The sequence below is a fragment of the Solea senegalensis genome, linkage group LG14, assembly GCF_019176455.1.
Source record: "Solea senegalensis isolate Sse05_10M linkage group LG14, IFAPA_SoseM_1, whole genome shotgun sequence".
NCBI lineage: Eukaryota > Metazoa > Chordata > Actinopteri > Pleuronectiformes > Soleidae > Solea > Solea senegalensis.
Window position 1 is genome coordinate 2,061,682 of NC_058034.1, and position 22,931 is coordinate 2,084,612.

The 22,931-nt window shown below is 38.5% G+C and overlaps 2 protein-coding genes across 3 annotated transcripts in view; one reads left to right on the forward strand and one right to left on the reverse strand.

Moving 5' to 3' along the window:
- The first annotated feature begins 522 nt into the window (after positions 1 to 522).
- sh3gl1b (SH3-domain GRB2-like 1b) lies at positions 523 to 19,068 on the forward strand. Of its 2 annotated transcripts, XM_044043707.1 has the most exons (10): positions 523 to 913; positions 7,165 to 7,233; positions 8,079 to 8,151; positions 8,236 to 8,379; positions 8,658 to 8,791; positions 9,247 to 9,405; positions 10,568 to 10,671; positions 10,797 to 10,927; positions 11,567 to 11,614; positions 15,252 to 19,068. In XM_044043707.1, the coding sequence occupies exons 1-10, from the start codon at positions 869 to 871 to the stop codon at positions 15,443 to 15,445; spliced, it is 1,101 nt and encodes a 366-aa protein (XP_043899642.1). In that variant the 5' UTR covers positions 523 to 868; the 3' UTR covers positions 15,446 to 19,068. The 2 variants fall into 2 exon arrangements, with proteins under 2 accessions (XP_043899642.1, XP_043899641.1); XM_044043706.1 differs by lacking the exon at positions 11,567 to 11,614.
- Positions 19,069 to 19,162: 94 nt separating this feature from the next.
- Positions 19,163 to 22,931, reverse strand: part of mpnd (MPN domain containing) — an 11,320-nt gene continuing 7,551 nt past the window's right edge. The window contains exons 11-13 of the mRNA XM_044043705.1: positions 22,777 to 22,866; positions 22,603 to 22,695; positions 19,163 to 21,266 (exon numbers count right to left, since the gene is read on the reverse strand). Of these exons, the coding sequence (XP_043899640.1) occupies positions 21,180 to 21,266; positions 22,603 to 22,695; positions 22,777 to 22,866 (270 nt within the window). The 3' untranslated portion in view covers positions 19,163 to 21,179. The remainder of the gene's footprint in view (positions 21,267 to 22,602; positions 22,696 to 22,776; positions 22,867 to 22,931) is intronic.

Sequence of the window (22,931 nt, forward strand, 5' to 3'; positions counted from 1 at the left end):
TTCTATTGAATATTAATCAAGCAGTGCAATACTTTCCTAAAATGACATTTATCATCATACTGTATGTCGTCATTAAATATGGTACATTTACAGCACAGCTGTCCTTCCTTGAAGATGGATCCCTTCTCTGGCACATTCGTGATATTGGGCTATTAATAAATGATAATAATCCGAATCAGAATACTTCCATTAATCCCTGTGGAGAAATTGGAGGTGAAACATTTGCTCCCTCGGAAATTAAACAACACTCTGGGATAAAGAAATAAGATAGAATTTCAAGTAAATGAACAAATTGCAGATCCCAGCTTTCTATAGCAAGCCACTTGGTTTTATTTTCAGCAATAATTTTACCCCTCACTATTTTTCAAAGCCCCCTCCTCAGTCATTTCACCCTGGTGTCTGATGTGGCCTTTGCAGCAGCAGTAACAGAAGACAAGCAGGAGGGTGTTACATCCAGCAGGGGGCGGTGTGCACTAACCACAGAGTCTGGTGTGTAAACTTATCTCTTTTTTTTCAGGGAGGGTTGCTACAGATTTGTGCTGCTCCTCAGTATTACTGTTTCCCAGGCTGTTGTTGTTTTTATACACACTCCGCTGTAGCGCCACTATAGTAGATTGCGGAGGTTGTTACGCTGCTTTTGCACAGTTTTCCACGGTGACGGACAAACAGCCAAGTGGGGGAGATAGATTCACCCTCGACGTGGACGTGGTCAGTTGGCGTGTCCCGACAGTGACGGCGGCGGCGGCTGTGTGTGTGCAGTCCTGAACACTTTCTGCACTGACCCCCCCTTCTCTAACAAACTGTAGCGCTAACTTAAGTTCCGCTCGTGACCTAGTTTTACCATTTGGAAGAAAAGCCGGGCTTCAAGATGTCTGTAGCGGGCTTGAAGAAGCAGTTTTATAAAGCCAGCCAGGTTTGTGAAACTTTTCTTCTAGCTAGCAACTGTCATGCACCGTTAGCAGCTAGCTTGGTTTAGCACTAGTAGCTAACGGTTCATGTCTGGCTATTGTTGATAAAGACTGTGTTAACATGGTTGTTATTGTGTTACAACCAGACTAACCTGACTGTATATGTCCCCCGTTTCAGCGTGTACAAGAATAATTCTCCTTAAGTGTCATTTTCTTCACAGCTAGCGTTAAAGTTGGGCATTTTCGGTCGTGATTTTCAGCGTTTACGCTTGTTATTAAAGTAAACTTATAATGCTCATATACATTAACCTGCTGCAAACATACACAGGTGTCTTGATATGAGATATTTCACAAAGAAAAGCACCTACAGATTCCATAAGCACACATTCTGTGGTAAACATTAACTCAGTGTCAGCGCCTCAGGGACAGTCCTGGTGAGTTAGTAAAAAACAAACGAAAAACAATAGCATACCAATGTTGTAAACTGAGCTAATGTGAAAATATGTGGGACAGTTGATGCACTGAAATGTAAACAGCAGGGTTTTTAGTCATGCAGCTGTTTTCCAGATGTGTGCAATGTTTGTCTCTGTTAAAGAAAGACACATCAATATTTAATCAACATTCAGCAGTTCTTAAAAAAAACCATGCACAATACATTTGGATTAGAAATGCTCACTTTGTTTTCCAATTTATAATTTGATTTGGAATATGAAAGAGGTTCAGTTCAATATTTACTGTTTTATTAATAACTGTTCACATTCAAACCACATTAAAACTGTATGAAAATAAAGGAAAGGTGTTGAAATGACCTAGAGGACTTGTATGAAAACCACACACGGTAATACAATCCTCCAAAAAACATAAACATTTAGATCTGTATATTTAATGTAAGGATAACTTAAGTATATTCACTTAAGTGAAAAGAAAAAAATAATTGTCTCTGGGACGACAATTCAAGGGCTCAGAGAACAGTCTTGAAGAACAGTCAGGAAATGTACAGAAAATATTTTAAAACACATATGAACTGTTCTTAGAGTAGAGCTGACGGCCCCTCGCAGTCATGTGTGGGGAGAGTCCAAAAAGATTTTTTTGAGTCTCTTTTCTTCCTACCCCTGCTGATCTAAGCAGGAAAGACATTTGGTTTCTGCCCCAGCTTCCTGACAGGAACAGACTCAGGTCCCTCTTGGTTTGCTTGTGAGGGAAAATAAACTCTGTTTTGCAAGCTGTCATGTTAGCCACTGTTGGTACTGAATTTCGTGAAAACTAATAGAAAACAGCAAAGGTTATTGTGGAAGATTAAATGGAAATGTACATGAGAACTGACTCGGAGGAGTGATGCAGAGGAGGAGTGCAGAGTGCTTTCCCTTTGACTGCAATGCAGCTTATTTTCTTGCCAAAACTCCATACGAGTAAATAACTCTTGACATAGCTCAGATTGTTTTCACTGGAGTAATGCAGGACATTGGCAGTGGAAATGTGTGCCTGTGTTTTACACTTCCTTGTTTTTCCCCTTCTATTTTCTCTTCTTTGCTAACGTGTTTGTGTGTTTCTGATAATTACTCTGCAAAACTGAAATGGCACTCAAAAGCACCAACAAAATGACACTCAAAGAACTATAAGACGTAAAAATAGATGTCAGTTCTAGACAGAATCTAATAGGTTTTATAAGAATAGTTGTGCAGATTATCAAGGTTATTTATGCACTTGTATAGGTTCAAGTCCTCTGGTTCTTAGTGATTCAAATAAAACTGAAAATAAATGCTATTAATAAAGTTATTATTAAATGCAAGGACACCAGAAGATGTACTCTGTGATTATAATGCCTGTTCCAAGATTGTAATGGATGACTGGCTGACAAAAAGCAAATATCAAATACTTGAGATATTCCATCTGTTTTTCACTTAATAGCTGTGGTTACAGTTTACTTTCTGATCCTCACTGTTGCTCTCCTTAAACATAAGCACCAACAACAACAAACACTCGCATCAGAGACGTTAAAGTTAATTCCTGCTACCTACAGTCAGTAAAACTCTGTAGCCACAACATAATTGTCATAGCCAAAGGTTATGTTTTTATCTCTCTTTTTACAGTTTTAATATTAACTTCAAAATGCATCAAATACAGTATATACATTTGTAGGAAGTTAAAGTCTACAAAAATAGGTCATTGTGTTGATTTTCTTAATATTGATGGAACAAAGTCGAGTGTCGTTGTACAAGCCTCCAATAAATGTGTCTGGGCAGGCGTTAACTATTGTTTATGTTTGTTAAAATAGGGTTAAGTTTAGTTTAGTTTATTAGTTCAGGGACCATGTAGAGAACCAGGTCTATACCAGAGTTGGCTGAATAGCTAATTTGCATCTGACAGTAAAAGACATGCTAAGACAGTAAAAGACATGCTAAACATTACAGACGATATCAGTCACAAGACAACAGCAGCAGCAACAACATTACAGAAAAAAACATCATACAAAACATAATAAATTTAGTGTTCTATATAAAAGATCAATGATCTTTCAGCCATGTCAGGAGGGATTAGTTTACAGATATGTTGTTTAAAAATAGATGATTAGACTTCAGTGCCGACTCCATTGAAGATTAAGTAATCTTCACTTTACAACAAGTAATCCCTGTTTTGGCTATAGGCAGCAGGTAGCATGCTCATGATGCGGCTAATTAGGTCAGATAGGATTGAAAAGCAGAAATTTGATATCTGCTGTGAGATGTTGTGACTGTGCGTTTGTTTACTTTCAGAGGTGTTTTCCATATTGTTTATTTTTTTACCATGGTGTCCTTCCTTTTGTATTTTTATATCTATATCACTGGTTGTACTCAGCCTTTGTTATTCTTTATAGCAGCATCACATTCTTTGATTTACAAAATATTTGATTAGAAGGTGTTACATTTTCTGGTTTAGCCAAAAAAAAAAACATTATTCACCTATTGTATACAGTTTTTTAAACAACTATACAGGTCCAAAACCTATAAAAGAATGAAAGTAGACTTTGAAAAAAAAAATCCAATAGTCATTTTGACTTGACCTGTTGCTAAAAGCATATTATCACCATCACACTTTTACTTTCCGTGACTGACTGATCACAGTAACATTTTCCTTTTGGGGGTTGGTTTGTGCATAAATTGGGGACCTAGAGAGCACCTGAAAAGCTCAAACATCTTTGACCTAGTTTTCAAGTCTAACTATGACATAATGTTACCAAAAACTATGCTAATGCTGAGCGGCTATCTTCCATATGTAGTGTTAGAGAATATATAAATCTACTTTTGCTTTTTATCTTGTTACTTGCTTGTTCTTGTTCTGGGCCTCGAAGTCTTCACATTATGTAAAACGAATGGCTGAGAACCGTGCTTTGTGTTGGTGCACTGTCATTTAACTAATTCTATGTCATTATAATGAAAAGGACACCTGTTGTAGACTGATCTCTGTGTGTCTTGCGCTATGCTTTGTTTACACCATAACTTCCTGATGATAACCCTTTGATAGCCTGTGTATATGTAAACAAAATGTTACACATGGCTGTTTGGGGGTTTTTTTTGAGGTGGGGGTAACAGATTAGTCTTCATAATTCAGTTTTTATGCTCTCAAGAGGATTTAAATCTCAAGTGCAATGGCTTGTTTCAAAATGGGAGACACTTCATTGTGGATTAAATTAAATACCCTTCACCCGAAGTGCTTTAAGACTGGTTAGTGTGTGCCAAGAAAAACATAGCAACAGTTTAGGACTGCAGTCTTAACTGTCCTTGAAAGTGCTGCATCAAATGTTCAGTAGGCTAAGGGCAAGGAGTAGAACTGTATCTTGACTTGTGACCCAAATCCCCCAAGGCCCCCCGTCATGTGCTTTCCACATACAACAGAGATTCAGCAATATAACTTGAAGATACTGGTTTTACAGCTAAGGTTTTCAGCATCTAGTCTTTGCATATGTTGTTAGAAATCCACTTTTCATTTGTGTACTTGTAACTTCATGTCACCCTCAGACCCAGTCAGCTCTGTCAACTCTAGTAATCACAAAATGTCCAGCAGTTTGAATCATGTCGGAATTGACTCATACTGTAGTTGTTGCTCTATCACAAATGGGCAAATTATTATCTGCCTTTCAGCTTTGTATCAGAATTGATGGGCCCTCAACACAGCAGCCATTTTGACATGTTTTAGCAGCAAACATACAGGTGATACTGATCTTGATGGCTCTGTTTGTTTCATTTGTGAGGAGAGTGAACCAGCATGTACCCTGAAACTCAGGAAGCTAATTATTTTTTATGATGTACACTGCTGATTTTACTACCGTGACCTTTCAAAATGACTGCTGTGCAAAGGGCCCTTTTGCATCTATACTGATGTATGTGTCACAGCCAGACACTGGATGTGGGCTTGCTACTGTAAACAGGATGCTGATTTTGTGATATGCAGATGTCACTTCACCCCACAGAAGTTTGTCTGTCCACACTTGCACGTGCCAATATGACCAACAGAGGCCGCCAGAGGCTTGTTGCGTGAACGGGATGAAACCTGCCATCTCTGGTTGCCTTGTTTGGAAGGAAGTCATCTTTATTGTCATTATACAACCAAAATTGGGGGTCAGATGGACCTATTTGCTTAAGTTTCAGAAAATACGAATAACATGAAACAACAATGATGAAAAGTAAGACTGACAGCAAGTTAAAACTTAAATTAAAAATAAGCATCAGGCCTATATGGGTAACTGTGTCGTTGTTCTCAAGCATCAGGAGTAAATTGAGCCCCAGAGTTTTTGTATGGTGTGCTGTGTAAGGATCTTGACAGAAGATTGCCGACATTGCACAATCGGTAGCAAACTCAGCATTTCAGAGTAGTGTGGATGGCAGATGATGAGCTGAAAAATGCTAAATGTAGTGGTGAGAATTTAGCGCAAGAATAGGAAATACAAAAATGGCATCTTATTCTCTGGGCCAAGGACTGGTCATGTCAAGTAACCAGTTTGAAAAGATTGCATTGTTGATCTGCAACAATGTCAGTGTTGAGCCAAGTTATGCATGCCGATATAATATACATGTAACCTGTCTGAAGAATCTCAGTAGTGTAGTGTCCTTGCAAAATATGAAATTATTTAGGTTCTTTACTCAGTCGAGGTCTCATTTGTGGCCTTTCATTAGCTGTCTAGACAGCTCAGGGTGCTTTCTCTTTTTCTTCTTCGGGGGAAAATAATTGATGATAAACAACTGGGTTGTTACAGCTTCCCTTCAAATGTACAAGAGGAAGGAACAACATGTTAGGGTGTAACTGAAGTTTTTGTACTACAGAGTTGGTGTGACTCATTTTCATTGGGATTATGGCACAATCCCTGGAAGGGCACACATGTGTCACTAAGCTTTGCTTTTGTCTTTGCAGAGCAGGTCTGAAATTTACATGTGATTTGCATTATCCTAGTGTTGGATGAATAGTTTTGTAAAAAAAAAAAGAACATTTAATTTATAGCAATTGTGGATATCTGACCTTACCCTGTTGGGACCCATATCTTGCATCCTTAAGTCAGTGACAGAGTAACACAAACTCCACTCACACTAACTGCATCGAAAATGGATTGGATTTTGACACAGAAAAACAAAATGCCTGTCATAATTGTGTCAACACTCACTCTGATTGAGTTTGAACTGAAAAATGCAACCCAAGCTGTGCTCTACCTAACAGCTCTGTTACTGACATATCTCTCTTAAAAGCACAGGCTCAGGTCATAATTCAAGGAATCTGCCAAGAAAAGTGTTTACATCAACGTTTACATTGTACATGAGCAGGAAATAGACTGTTTTCCATTTTTCAGGCTTTTGTCTGTGGTCAAAAAACATGCTCAGAGTCTCGCTTGCAAATCCATGTGTTTTCAATCAACATTTTTGTCGTCAACTTAACTTGTAGCATATTGTCTGAAGTAGAGATAATTGAGTTTGCTGAGTTTTTTCATCCTACAAAGTGTAAACTGCAGAAATTGTGTAACACTGATTGATTACCTGTGTTTTGCTGTTGTTCTGAACTCTCACCTGAGGGAGACCTTATACAACGCAGGACGTGTTGTCCGCTGCATTCCACACATTTTCACGATATTGTATTTTCTACAGAGAGCAAACAGTTCAAATTGGAGCTAAAGCAGAGACCTGATTCCCCATCAGACTGGAACCACATGAGTGACATTAATTAATTTCCCCTCCTCTCTCACTTTCCTTTTTTGTCACTCTCTCACTCTCCCTCTCTCCCTCCCTCCCTGTAGATGGTAAGTGAGAAAGTCGGCGGTGCAGAAGGAACTAAACTAGATGATGACTTCAGAGATTTGGAACGGGTAAGACAGGCATCTCGCTGTGGTCTTAAAAAAGAATCATCTATGTTTTCTCTTTACAGTACACAAGCATACTTTTTTGTTTTTAGATTGTTGCACTTTTTTGATTTGCACTTTATTTTATGCATCATATAATTTAATGTTTATGAAGCCTTCCACGCAGTTAATTCAACATGATCAGTTCCGTAATGGTTGAATTAACAACAAAACAGAGAAACTTCAGAGAATTTCTGGAGTTTGTCACTTATGTAGCAGGAGATTGTTTTCAGACACATTAACAACAGCTGTAACATGTCCAGAACTTTCAGCATGTTGGAGGGAGAATATTCTGTCAGTGAACTTTTCCTGCCGTATTCCCACTAGGGCTGCAACAATGATTATTTTCATAATCGATGAATCTGTTGATCAGTGTTTGTCAAACCTGGAAATGACGATGTTCTCAAATATCATGTCTTGTTTTGTCCACAAAACCAGAGTGATTCAGTTTTAATTATTTCATTGCTATACGGAGCAATATTTTAAAAAAACAAACCAAAAATTGATTATCAAGATAGTTGATGATTCATTTAGGTATTGATTAATAATCAATGAATACTACTTCTCTTTCACTTAACCTTGCGTACATGCTCATGCCATTGATAATTTTTAAAAAAACAACAGTGATATAAATGTTAAGTCATACCGTAATAGCAAGGTTTAAGTACATACATAATCCTATGAACAGATATATTGGAAGTAACCAAAAGCTTAAAACCAACTGATGTGTTTGCTGCTACCTTCTTTCTTTTGTTTGCGCTCTGTGTCCAGTTACTCTTGTGATGTGTGTGTTTGCTTGTTGTGTTTTGTAGAAAGTAGATGTGACCAATAAAGCAGTAGTGGAGGTCATCTCCAAAACATCAGAATACCTTCAACCCAACCCTGGTGAGAGCATACCTGTAAATACAAATTTTAAATGATTTAATTTAGGTGATAACATTTTTTTTTTGTTTCAACTCCGTCCCTCAGCGTCTCGGGCCAAACTGTCCATGTTGAACACTATGTCCAAGATTCGTGGTCAGGTGAAGAACCCAGGTTATCCTCAGGCAGAAGGGCTGCTAGGAGAGTGTATGACCAAGTATGGACGAGAACTGGGTGAAGAGACAAGCTTTGGTAAGATGTGTGCGTGTGTGTTGTGGTTAAGAGTAGTAAATTCTTGGTTTTTGTAATTACTGGTTATGATTTGAACTTGGTTGTGCATGTGTATACTTAACATTCTGTGTTTACACTGCCTATGGAATTCTTACTTAGACTATTTTTATTGTGTCACTGCTGCCTTTGATTTGTTTTTGTCAGATGCTATTTCTGCCTGTGCTTTAATTACTATAGATGCTTTATACTGTTAATTTACTAATGTCACTGAGCCATTAATCAATGTCTGTGTGGTTTAGGTGGAGCGTTAGTAGATGTGGGAGAGTCCATGAAGAGATTAGCAGAAGTCAAAGACTCTCTAGACATCGATGTCAAGCAGAACTTCATTGATCCGTTGCAAGGACTCAGTGACAAGGACCTCAGAGAGATACAGGTATCTACTATAAAGACTGTTTTGGCCATTTTATGATTGGGAAACTAAACACTGTCAGTGTTTTTGATTAAATAATTTAATCAAAAAAGATGCCACACAAACTCAAATTCCAAATTAATTTTCATGCCATATATTGTTCCTCTACAATCAGGATTAAGCCAACCAAATCACAGATTTAATTCCTTAATTTTGGTGAAATTTGCGGCTCCATAAAATCTTGGCTCCCCAAACTCACAGGTTTCCTCCACTGCTACGTGGTGATGGAGGTGAGCTTTGTCCTGTTTAAATGTGTGTGTATATATATATATACATATATATATATATATGTGCATATATATATACATGTAGTCTGTTATTACATGGTCTATTCTGATGTTCACATTTTCACATTATTTCATCCCAAAAATCGTTCTACATGCTTGTTCTACATGCAAATCTGCTCTGATTTTCCTCAGCATCACCTCAAGAAGCTTGAAGGCCGCAGACTGGACTATGACTACAAGAAAAAGCGTCAGGGCAAGATCCCAGATGAGGAGGTCCGGCAGGCTCTGGAGAAGTTTCACGAGTCAAAGGACGTGGCAGAGAACAGCATGTACAACCTGTTGGAGAACGATGTGAGGAGTTTTGGGTTTTTTTTCTTTCTCTGTTCAGTGTGCTAGAATTTGAAGACCAGCCAGTTGAAATGTAAAGAGTTGTAACAACATCCAAAAGCCAGGCGTTCCTTGGTAATCTCTCTTTATCTTCATCCTCTGCATTAAAGGTGTATTCTGAAAGTTGGTCACACTTCACAGTATTTGTGACATTTTCCCATTTTGAATTCGGGAAAAAGGACATTGACATTTCTCAGATGTAGTCTAAGAACTAATCCTAATGCAAAGAATAAAAACATGGATTATCTGCCTGAGCTTTTACTGTGAAAGGCTGTTCCCCATTGTATACCTATAGGACTAACATACAGCTTTATATATATATATATATATATATAGAGTTACACTATATACCCGATGATGATGAATGTGTCTTTCTTCAGCTGCGGTTGAACAGGGATAACATTTAATCTCTGTTTGGTTTTAGCTGTTAGAGAGTTAGAGCATTTGTTTGTCTTCTACAACAGCACAGGTGAGCACACCTGTAGCTATGAGCAAAAGCACTTTATTACAACTGGTACAACAAGCTAAAACTTGCACAGTCTTAAAATAGCAACTCTGCAATAAACCTGACCTTCATGAAGCTTGTATTTATCAGTGTTCATTGAAACGGTTATGGTGGAGGAGACACTGCGTTTGCCTTATTTAGCCTACTTTGGTTCCAAGGTGAAACAAAGCACAATCCAACACCACCATGGAGTTGAATCAATACCTTGATAAAAAACATTATTTATCTGGAAGCCTGTATTTGTTTTAGCTAGTTGTACCCAGTTGTAGTTGAAAAAGTGACAGGGTTTTTTATATTGATAACATCTTTACAATGGTAGTATGACTAGTCTGTTCTGGTCTGGCCTCTTTGTTTCCTATGATACAAGGCTGAGTGTGGACGGTCATTTTTGACCTTCAAAACAGTAGTTGGGTCAAATAATCCAAACATAAGTGCTACTTTGTTAGCATTGAATACCCAGAAAAGGCTTATTTAGTGACACTTATACAATATTAATTACACTTTATCATCAACATAATATCTATTTAAGATGTGGTATATGTGCATAGTGTGATAATTGGGTGAAATACAGTAACTTAAGCATGATTTATCTTAAAAACGTGGTGTTTTCTGTGTGTAAAGATCGAGCAGGTGAGCCAGCTCTCGTCTCTGGTAGAGTCCCAGCTGCAGTACCACAGACAGGCTGTGCAGGTGCTGGAGGAGCTTTCTGACAAACTCCGAGAAAGGTGCCGTAACAACAGCATTACACAAACACAGATGACAATGTACAATACAGTGCTGCTTTCTGCCTACTTTTTATGTAGTGTGAGAATGTAATTGTCCATTTACTTTGCATTTTTTTTCTGAACAGGATGAGTGACGCTCAGACTCGACCGAGACGTGAATACACACCGAAACCCAAACCTATCTTTGACTTTGACAACAACCATTCAAACGGTGGATACTCGACCTCAATGGCCCCTCCACCCTCGTTTAACTCGGGTAAGAAACAGCTGATGCACACCTAGGAACAAATGATTTAAATGTGTAGATCACTTTAATCAGCTTAATACATGATCAAAATGAGAATGAGTCCAATAAAATTGTAGTGTCCAAAATTCAATATTGTACATAACAATATAAATAGAAGGTAAGCAATTCTGAAAAGCTGTATAAATAAGAGATTTAGAGATTTATTTCCTTCATATTTACTGGTGGTCTAATTGTCACATTACCAGGAAAAACTTTGATCGTGTCTAACATGGAATCTCACCAAATGTATCTTATCAGTTAATGTTTGGAGTGATCCTTACTTTTTAACCATAGTGTTGGCCAGAACAAACACTGGCAGTGAGAAAGGTGTTAATCACCTTTTTTTTAGTGGTTTCACCTGGGTTTGAAAATTCCAGGTGTTCCTGCTACTAATTGTAGTGTGAAAGAGGTGAAAGAGAGTCTGTTTGAGACTTCAAACATGTTGGTATGATCTGAATGTTTGGCTTTCAGTTGGTGACCATGAGAAAATGGATGGATGTGTGTGTGTGTGTGTGTCTGGGGGAGGGGAGCATATGTGTGTGTCATGTCCTGTCATCTCAACGGCCTCTCTCCAGCTGACCTTGTTCCTCTTTCCTGTGACATCATCAGAGTCGTCTTTTCACTTGGCCAGATTGTCTTTTCGGAAACCCGGATTGTGTGAGTCACAGACTTGTGTGTGTGTGTGTGTGTGTGTGGGCCTTTTGTTTTTCTTCTTTGCCGTCTGTCACAGTCACAGTTCGATTTGTGGTGTTGAAGTGGCTCCGTGTTTGTGCAGCTTCTGGTGTGAAACGTTTGACGTTGTGTCTCACTGGTGCAGCAAGTAATTGGTTGTTAATTGTGCATGTGCAGTTTAACAGCATCGTGCGCGGTTGTGTGTGAAATCCACATCCTGTCCTGCTGATACTTAAATCTAAGACAGTGTTGCCATGGTTCACTCTACAATTCTTGTAAAGATGTGGTTACTTCACACACTGTAAAACAACAAAGAACAGTCGTTAATGTAAAGTTTTGAAAACTCACATTATCTCTGTCTCCTTTACCAAAGTATTGATCCTTAATCAATGAAACTACACCATGTCTTCAATGTAAAACCTTTCATACTGTTGTGTTATTGAGTCATTATGTCTAATGTTTCACTAGATTACACAAACTGAACAGTTACTTTTCAAATTGATATCGTGTTTTACGATTCCAAATCACAAAGGCTGCAATTTAATCCTTTTATTTTGATTGTTCTATGTTTTATGCCAATTGAAAGTTGCAGTATGTCAATGTTACAAACACTTTATATCATAGCTCTCATTCATTTTCATCGTCCTCTTGTTTTAAATCTATAACACAGTAAATATTGAAGTTTTAAGTAACACATGAAGGCACTGTAAAGTAAAGAGGCGTCGCTACTCAAATAAATGAGGGAAACTTCAATATATAGACTTAATGCACTTTGTTCTCTATGTTGTGAATAAATGGAGTTATCCTGCACTTTTAACTTTTCACAGACATCTTGTTTAGTGCTGTCAAGCGATGAAAACAATTGAGAGATTAATTATGATCTGTAATTAATTAATCCAATTGATTCTTTTTTTAATCCCACCTAAAAATTGCTGAGAAAAGCCCTTAACTTGATGTATTTTCATTTAAATTCATTATTACGGCAGATCAAAAGATTGATATATAACAATAAGTGGCTTTATAAATGTATAATTTATTGTTTTAACAAACTTGAACAGATGCAGCCATTTAACTTCCACTGTGTTCTTTTGTCAAACTCAAATAATTACAAAATAAAAATAAAATAAAATATCAGCTCCATAAAGACCCTTTCATTGTATACAAACATTCCAAGCCTAGTAGCCTGTCGACTACTCTTACACAGAAGGCATATCACGTTACCTTTTATTAATGGTGCCGTCGCAGGCATAAAGTTAGAGATTTAAAAATGAGATTAACGCCATTAAAAAACATAACATGCTGAATATGACCGTAATTAATGAATCGCAATTAACACTATTTGTTTTCTTCGGTTGGACAGAAACTGTGATGTATCCATATATGATTGTCTTTCACTATATTGATTATAACAGGATCGTTGTATCCTGATATTATTGGTATTGTGTATGGTATCATATCATGAGTTACCCTGTGATTCTTGACCGTGAGGAAAAGTGTCACGTGTACTGTGACACTTGGCCGCTCGTGCTTGAATTAAATCTAGTGATTCAAATACGTGGGTCGATATCAGTCCTGATCAGGGTCCGTTTTGAGTATTAAAGCCTTTTCTTGAGTAACACAAAGTTGAGGTCACTGAGTTCTGAGAGAATCTGCTCAGCAGATGTTTAGCTTTTATTGCACGCTATTTATTGTGAACTGAATTTCACTTTTAATAGCCTCCCACTATACTCCAGTGTGCAGAACGTCATCTGTGTGTGAATGTGTGCCCATGCGTAATCCAGTTATTTTGACATTAAAAAACAAACATGTGTAATTAAATCTTATTTGCAATAGATTGTCGGGCTACAACTGACGATGATGAATGGTTTCATTGTTAAATGAACAAAGAAACCAGAAAAAAAATTCACATTTTAAGAAGCTGAAAAATTAGAAAACTTGTTTAATAAATGAAAAAACACTATTTTTTTCAAAGATTTATCAAATAATCAATGTGGTCTTAATTGATTGACTTATATAAATAAGATATTTAGTAATAATGGTAGGTAGATTGACATTAACTGACTAAGAACCCGTGGTAGAGAGACACTGAGGTTGTCAGTAAAAGTTAAATGCAAAAATGATATAAGAAACAACTAATTATAACAACAGTATGTACAGTAGTGTTAGTTAATTGACACTACTGTATAACCTCAAAGAAAATGTCAGATGTGTGAAACAAAGTCCGGTCTAAAACACGACGTTACATCCTGACGTAGAAGAGGCTGTTCACAGAGAATATTTCTCTGGTTTTATAAATGAACATAGCAGGCAGTAAAACACAGAGAACAACAGACTGAAGCTCTCTCCCCATCTCTCGCCTACCCGGCAGTTTGTGGTGAAGACTTGATACAATGAGAAAATTGTTTGGTGAGAGAAAGAGGTCAGTTTTGCTTCGGAGCCTCATTCTGCTGCTGCTGCTGCTGCTGCTGCTGCTGCTGCTGTGTGTGTGTGTGAAGTCACAGACGTCAGAAACACAGACAGACACAGTCATACTGAAACCTCGAGTCACAGGATATCGTGGTGTTTGGTGACAGATCAAACCTGTAGATGGGAGGTCAACTGATGTGGATTTTACTGTGCGTAGGATTTAGCAACATTTATTGGTCACGTTGCAGACATAGACTGTATATTGTAAATCTTTCGAGTCTCTCCTGAGGCCGAGTAGGAAATGAGAATATATTGAATAGCCACCAGAGGGCGACTTCACTGGTTACAAAAAGACATGAGCCTGTACTTCTCACTTGATTTCTAAGCATATATAAATGTCTCATTCAGTAGTTTCAGGTCAGTAGAACATGACGTCAGTTTTGTAAATGATGTTCCTTTTTTTAGAATAAAGTAGTTACGGCACATATGAGTGAACACCGGCGTCACTGACAGCTGGTATCATCCTGTCATCATCATCATCATCATCATCAAGCTGGTTGAAGATGACCACTGTGAGCTTTGCACAATGTCCATATGAGGCTGCCCAAATCCTGATTCTAGAGGCTTCAAAGTGGGAGTTTGGAATCATGTGGGTGACGTCACGACCAGATGCCACATGGTCCAGCATGTTATATAGAGGGTTCATTCTGTGGTAATGACAACAACAATAATTCAACAAAATCCCCCCAGTATCATTATGGTGCTTTTCCATTATACAATTGATTCTACTGGTTTTTTTTTTGTTTTTCCATCAGTGATAGAAAGATATGAACCTTTTTTTGGTTACCTGCTGTGGCGAGGTTCCAAGGGAGCTGAGCTGATACTAAAATGACCACTGACTGACCAGAGAGTCACATAATTTCACCTAAATCTTACACTCTGGACCTCTAAATAATAACAAGTGTGCCACAAAATGACTTAAATATGAAATAAATATCTATCTAAAACACTTATGGTCTGTCTCCCCAAACACTGTAGTAAATATTAAATACATGCAACTGAAACTTTTGGTTGAAAAACTAAGTTTTAGTGACTTTTATTAAGTTTCTGAGAACAAAAATATGTAAACTTAAATTATATTCATATACCAATTATTGTACAAAAACAGAGTTGTCCATCCGTCCCCTTCATATTGTGTCTCGCTGTGTGTCCTCAGCCCCGGAGCAGCCGAGCTGTAAGGCGCTGTACGACTTTGATCCGGAGAACGAGGGCGAGCTGGGCTTCCGCGAGGGCGACATCATCACCCTGACCAATCAGATCGACGAGAACTGGTACGAGGGCATGCTGAACGGCCAGTCGGGATTCTTCCCCCTCAACTACGTCGATGTCCTCGTCCCGTTGCCTCACTAATACAAGACACAGCTGAGAGGAGACTGACGGGGAGAGAGAGAGAGAGAAAGCGCGAGCAAAGTTAGCAGAGAGAGGGAAGAAAGTGAAGTCGAGTGCTGGTCCACAGAAAATTCATTTTCACCTTCAGCTCCAGTGTCATCCTCGCTGACGAGCACTTTTTTTGTAGAGTTCTGGGGAAGATGGTTTCATTTCAGAGTCCAGAAAAGAATATTCAACAAAAGGTAAAAAAGGAATCAAATCGTCTCAAAATGTCGGAAACATTCAGAAGCAATATTTCCACTTTAACCACAAATTACTGCTATAGTGAAGAGAATTGTATGGGACGTGTTGGTGATGACGACTGGAATGATTTGTTAGTGTCATGTGTTTAAATCTCAGGTTGGTCACAGGGTCAACAGTCCGTTTTCAGACTGCACAGACCAACTGCACGCCTCACACTTCAAACCATGTAACCTGACTGAATATGGAAACTTCCAACTGTGCAGCTCCTGGCGCCACCTGCTGGTGTGACAGAGAACAAACTGCACATATAAGAAAAGAAATGTAGTCACAGTTGGATCTAAAATGACCCACTGATGAGAAAAAGAAGCCAAAACCAATGCATTATTTCTGATTTAGAGTGTTTGGACCAAATCTTTACCTTTTTTCTTCAGTTATCCACTGAAAATGATGATTGGCTTCACAAGAAAGTGGGTTTTCTTTATCATTTCAGTATTAGATTCATAAGTTAGTCTCAGTTTCCTCCTGTAGATCTCTGTAGAGTACAGCGAGTACGTTCTTGCACCTTGGTCCTCAGATGAGATTGATAGACTGTGTGCGTGTATGTGTGTGTGTGTGTGTGAGACAGATGACTAACTCCACCGTTATACATAGACCCAAAGTTAAATGCAGACATTGCACCTGTTTATTTTTTTTTGTTCTTTAGTCACAAGCGTGTGTAGAAATGCAGAATGATTTGTGGTTTTGTGGTGGTCTTTAATAGAAAAGACAGAGCCAACAAGAAAAGAAAAGAAAAGAAAAAAGAGTCTTTATGAAAATGCAATAGCAACATATCACTCTGAGCGCGTCGGGGTTCTCAAACAGCCATATAATCATTTAGTTACGGGCCTGTTTGTCTTCCTGTGTCCTTTTATTTTGAAAGTCTCGTGACCCCTGTTTCAGGCGTCCACGTAAAAAAAAAAAACCTTGACTACACGACGCTGCAGGCAGCGACGCAGTAACCTACTGTCCCACTCTGTCTGTCTGTCTGTCTGTCTGCCTTCATGTGTTGGAGAATGTGAAACTCATTTCAGCTTCGAACGCTTCGTCTTTTTATTCTGATGGTTCGTGCCATGGGCCGGTGTTGATTCCGTTTCTTGTTTTAGTCTTTTTTTCTTGTTTCGATAGAACCACAGGACACACACCTGCAGTGGTTTGGAGTCTAACTCAGCGTTCATTTCGACAGATACCAGGGAAAGTCCCAGAGTGGAAAACAAGGGAAAACATCAAGGGAAATAAAGTGAAAGTAAAGTAGAAAGTGCCTTAGAGAGCATTTACCTCCGCCAAACACTAAAAACCTGGATTCTTCCTGTGCAGGTCTCGCCAGGTCGGAGCAGTAACAATCGCAGTTGTGCGTTTGTTTTTGTACCATTTGTAAGATGCAGATGTTTATTGTCAGACCACATGAAATATTAATGAACGTTCTTCTCTTCAGCGTTTTCTTTTTGTGCCACTGAAAACAACGTCCACGTCCTGTGAAAGTCAGTCTTATATTAGGACTGGATTTGAGGAAAATATCTCTAATATCTTAGCGAACAGTGTAAAAGAATAAAGAAAGAATTAAATAAGTAAATTGCAGCATTTGCGGTTTAATAATTGACTTAAAGGTCCAGTGTGTAATATCTTGGAGTCGGTTACCCATTAGTACATTTGTATCAGTGACAAATAACATTTGTCAGGGTTCCCACAGGTCCTTGAAATCCTTGAAAGTGTAAATTTGAAAAAAAAAAAAAACTTCAAGACCCTTGAAAGATTCTGAAATTTGCCCCTAATAGACATGGGGCATTGAAAGTGCTTGAATTGAACATCATTGCTTAATGTACGTAGCCTGGGCCAAGGAATAGAAATGTGGGCGGTGTCATTTTTCCATCACCGTTACGCTGTAATCAGTTTTAACATCATAATTAAAAGTGTAACCTAAAACATTGTCTGTTTATGCGTGAAAGGTAGGATCAAATCTTCTCTTCCAGGTGTGTTGGTGAACCCATGGAGAAGTCCAAAGATGTTTAGTTTGTCCATTGTGGGCTACTGTAAAACGACCTAGTTCCTGATACCAGTTATCAGCTGCATCTCACCGTTATTTTCATGATCGATCAATTAATCGAGCACTTGTTTAGATCCAGAAAATGATTTAATGATTTATTTATTGTACGTTGCAAAGAAACCAGCGAATATTCACATTTAAGAAGCTGAGAAATCAGCAAATGTTACTGATGAATCGATACTCAAAATGGTTGACGATGAATTTTAAAGTAGAATTGATTAATGATCGATGAATCAAGTAATTGTTTCCGACCCTAATATCAACATAAAAGGAAAACAGCTGATTGTACACTCAAAGAGTCAAGAGGTTTTACTTTTGCCAAATTAATTTCACCAGCATGTTACACACTGGACCTTTAAATAAATAAATAAACAAGTATCCTCCCTGTGTAAACGTTAGTGAAACCTAAACTCCATGGCGGAGGTAAGTATTTTACAGAAGTTTTAATAGTGAATGAGAACGTGTTTGTGCCACATTAACCCTCGTCCTTCACTCCACACTGTCAGGACATGACACGTCCCCTCCCCTGTCCCCCGTCCGTCCCCCGTCTCCTCCGAGTTTGCTCCATGTCTACATGTTTACATCTGTGATCTTACTACATTTCAATGCTTGTATCCAGTTCAAGGCAAAGTTAAAGGACTGTAGGAGGCGCTGTCTGGGTCACACTGTAAGAAATTGTCTTTTAAAAACAAAAGAAAGTATAAGAGTCCTTGCTCGCTTTGTTCCAGTGCCTTTGGTAAAAGGAAAGGAGGGAAAGTACCGCGACTAATACAGCAACCAAAACCTAACCTTGCTACTTTTTTTCTTTCTAATTTTTGGTTTTTATTTGTAGCCATTGGCACTTTTCCTGTGTAAAGATGAAATGCATGAGTGCACATTTCTGCACATTTATGACACTACAACATGTTGTGTTTAGAGGACGTGAGTTTTATCAACAAACCACCAGTGGAAACTGCTCTTAATGTAGAATTGAATCCAGAAATAAGGTGATGGTCCCACTGATTTCTTCTTTTAAAGGGCTACGCTTTTGTTTAATCAGTCTTAAAAAGAAAAACAAACAAAAAAAAACCATTCTGGCTCTTTATAGTATTATTTTTTATATACGAGACCTTTTAAATGAATCTTTGCATGTAGTCATATGTTACACATTGTATATGTTTGTCTTTAGATTTAAGTTGCCTTTTTACTTTTGGTATGAGCACAGACTTTAAACGCAATATTTCGTCTTTTATTATCAAAGTATTTGTACATGCTTCTGTCCTGTCCTTCCCCACCTCTCCCCCCATTCTTACAATAAATAAAAACAGAAAAATGTGTTGTACTTTGAAATGTGGTTTTATACATATACATATATATATGTATATGTTCATATATATATATATATATATATAACAAAAAAGGAAGAGATGGCTGTGTTTTAAATAGTTCCAGTGTGTCTATTTTAATGCTTTGTGGAGAACCGATCAGCAGGCTTAAGGCATGTTTCACAGATATACATGACACAATCCACAGGTTATAATAAATACAGCACAGGTAAATAAGAAGCAAGTCTCAGTCCTAACAACAGGACACAGTAGAGGAGCACGTTTTCTCACACATTCATTAAAAAAAACCACAACATTTCTTCAACGTAAACACAAACATTCACAAAACTGCAGTAAAGTGTAGCTGAGGTCAAACTGCCACGCCTTTGCATACTTTCCTCACGTTGTACGCTAAACGTATTCAGCACTATTTATTTGATTTATTATTTTTCCAATAACTTCCTGATTTAGTCGACAAAGGCAGATAACGTTCACGTCTGCTCTCATCGCAGGAAACTGGCACAGACAGGCACATACTGTAGGTCCATGTGTCGAAGGGTTTGCTGATTTCTGTACCGTGAACCTGCTCCATCTAGTGTCCTTCAAACAGTATTTCATGTTAGTAAAACAGTCTTCAAGAGTTTCCCCGTAGATATTTTCTGTCTGATGTGATCAGTAATAAAGAAGTGGCTGCGGTGACGAGCAGCTCTAGCACCTTCGTTGAAGTCACTGAAGAGTTTTCAAAGCAACATTATGGAACCGTTCTGGAACGTAGAATGGCAGCTCCTGAATCCAGTTTCATGCTGCGCTCGTTTAAAACGCAGCCTGTTTCGTTCCCATTCTGTGTCTGTGAACGAGTGAGTGCGAGTGCCTAGAAACTTCTAAAGTAATGATGTTTGGTGAGAAAACTCCTAATGACTCTTTTCCATTATACAGTTCTAGCTCGACGACTCCTTCTTTTAGATAGTACCTGGTACCTGGTGTTTTTCCAAGGTGATACTAAAATGTGACATCAACAGACTGCCGGTCACCGATTGGACAGAGAGTGTCGTCACTGGAAGAGTCATGAGCGCGACGTCCGACAAAAGAATCAAACCGAATAATGGCCAAACTGTAGATCAGGTAAAAAGACTTAAAAATCCTGAAGTTAATCTCCAACATTTAGCAAAGAAAATGTCTAAATTGTCAACGGTGAGCCGGTCAAAGTCATGGAAAACCGAGCCGAGCCGAGTCGTGCTAGAATTGTGTAACGCAAAAGAGCCACAGATGGAGTTTGTCTGAATGTCTGATTGAAAAAGCAAACCACTCACCAGCCACTTTTAAAGATTACATACAGTTCTGCAGGTTCATGCAAATATTGGTAACACTTTACATTCCAGTACAGTTGGGTCGCAACTACAAATGAGTATTTTCAGCTTCTTAAAAAGGACTTTTTTTCTCTTTCCTTATAACAAAGAAATCAGTAAAAACTGAATCGGTTTGGTTTGGGGACAAACCAATTTGAAAACACCACCATTTTAAAGTTTGAGCTGACGTCTTATGGCCCAAATAAGAACTCGATGAATCGGGGAAATACTCAACAGATTCATCTGTTATATAAACATATATATAATTATTATAAAGTTGAAATGTTAATTGTTAATTGTCCCTATCACGCTATTTCTTAAATGAAGGTATAACCATGCACTGTAATGTAAAGTGTTACTTAATGTTTCATCACATGGCAGAAACTCTGCATTTAGACATGTAGACGTGGACAAGACGACCTGCTGAAGTTCAGACCGACAATGGTCCCAGTACACAGAACCTTCAAGTAAACAAGTTACAGCAGCAGAGAACCACTACATACATACATACCACAGAATTAGTGCTCACTTGTGGCTGCAGAGGGCGCTGCTGCTGCTGCTGCTGCTGCCGCCGCCCACAAACGTCGCATAATGTTGCTTTGACTCATGGAATGAGACGTGAGATAATTCAAGGCATCGACATGTTTTTAAAGCAGGTTTTTGTTTGTGTGTGTGTGTGTGTGTGTTTGACACTGTACGCCGTCACCTGCGCCTGCGTGACGAAGGCGTGTGAAATGACTGGAGGTGGAGAGTGTCCTCATGCAGAGCAGGTCCACTCACAGTCAGTTCATGTTGCTCAGCTGGCTGTAGACGTGCTCCAGGATCTGAGAGTAGGCCTGATCTTTGGGGGCGTGGCAACTCAGGGAGCCCTGAGGAAGAAGAAGGAAGAAGAAGAAGAAAAACGAGTTAGTTAGTCAACTTACTTACGTGGGAGGGTTCTTTTAGTATCATATTCTAGTTTAGCCGCAGAGAAGAACTTTACAGTCGCCTCCTTTTTACATTTTTGGGAGATTTTGGCACATTTTTGCCAAATTTTTGGCAATTTTTGCCAAATTTTGGCACATTTTTGGGAGATTTTGGCACATTTTTGGGAGATTTTCGCACATTTTTGGGGGATTTGGGCATTTTGGGAGATTTTGGCACATTTTGGCACATTTTGGACATTTTGATTTTGGCACATTTTTGGGGATTTTCGCACATTTTGGGGGATTTTGGCACATTTTGGGAGATTTTGGCACATTTTGGCACATTTTTGGGAGATTCTGTCACATTTTGGGGATGTGGCACATTTTTGGGGATTCTGGCACATTTTTGGGGGGGACACTACCCACATGTTTAGCTGTGTTGCTCATTCCACAAATGCACGATCCTTACATGTTGTATCTAGCTGTAATAGCTAGTATCATTAAAGGGGAGGAATAATTGAGGAGTTTATGTCATACTTTCATGGTACTCTCATCTATTCGTCTCCTCATCGTAAGAATTGTTAAGTTTTGCTCTAAACAAGACACACTTTCACTTTCAGGCTCCACCTGTCGTGAATATAATGAGGTTTGTTAGTGTTTATGAAAATGTGGACAGTTAGGTATGTGGGCGTGTGTGTGCATGAACACAGTGGAACACTGAGGAAAAGTACAGCCTCTTATTTCTGTATTTTCAGAAAATCAGCCACCTCTTTCCACTCTTTTCACTCTTTTCACAAGTATTGCTGTGGCTGTTTTATACACTAAAGGTCGCTATTGTACATATTTTTACACATATTTAACAGTAATCTTAGATGAAAAACACATTTTATTATGTTTCTTGTGTCAAACTCTCATGACCTCGTCAAGAGGGGAAAAAACCTCTGTTCAGTTGTGTGTGGACAATGAGAGCTTAAATTATAGCACAATATTATATTATAACACAGCAATAAAGATATTCATGATGAGATTTCACATCATTTCAAAGTAAAAGAGCTTGTTTGGAATGTTGTTATTAAGCAAAATGAATCGGTTAATATCTAAAAACAGAGAAATAAATCTAAAAGTAGTGAAATAATGCAACGTTTTGCTTGGTGATGTATTCATTTTAAGGTTTTTGTGGATTAACATATAAAAGGTGTTGTTGTGGTTTATATTTAACACCATATATTTCCTGTTACCCTCACTTAACACGTCCCATAATAGCAGTTGTGGTATGAACTGAGTCTAGTTTCAGGTCTACCTTGATCTTGTCCATCATGGTTGTATCAGGACACCAGTACTGGTTGAAGTGGACGAGGTCAGGGGCCGCTCTGTAGTAGTCGACCAGCAGCATCTTTGAAAACACACGCACAGACATTGTCAGACCAAATTCAAGCGTTTGAAAGCAAACTGGTTTCGATTTGGCGATCGGTACCATCTCGTTGAGAACATCACTGGTGAGGAAGTTGTCCTGCACGTACGTGACTTCAACAGCCACCGGGATGCCGTAGTCGTTGGGTCGTTGCTGCAGGAGAACAGACGAGGATTCGCATGAAACTGAAATCATTTCAACATTTTTGGATGAACTTG

Excerpts from the sequence above, each read along its gene's own strand:
- sh3gl1b (XM_044043707.1), top strand. The coding sequence starts at position 869 with ATGTCTGTAGCGGGCTTGAAGAAGCAGTTTTATAAAGCCAGCCAG. Across the intron at positions 9,406-10,567 it reads ACAACCTGTTGGAGAACGAT|ATCGAGCAGGTGAGCCAGCT; the intron begins GTGAGGAGTTTT and ends CTGTGTGTAAAG. Across the intron at positions 10,672-10,796 it reads TCTGACAAACTCCGAGAAAG|GATGAGTGACGCTCAGACTC; the intron begins GTGCCGTAACAA and ends TTTTCTGAACAG.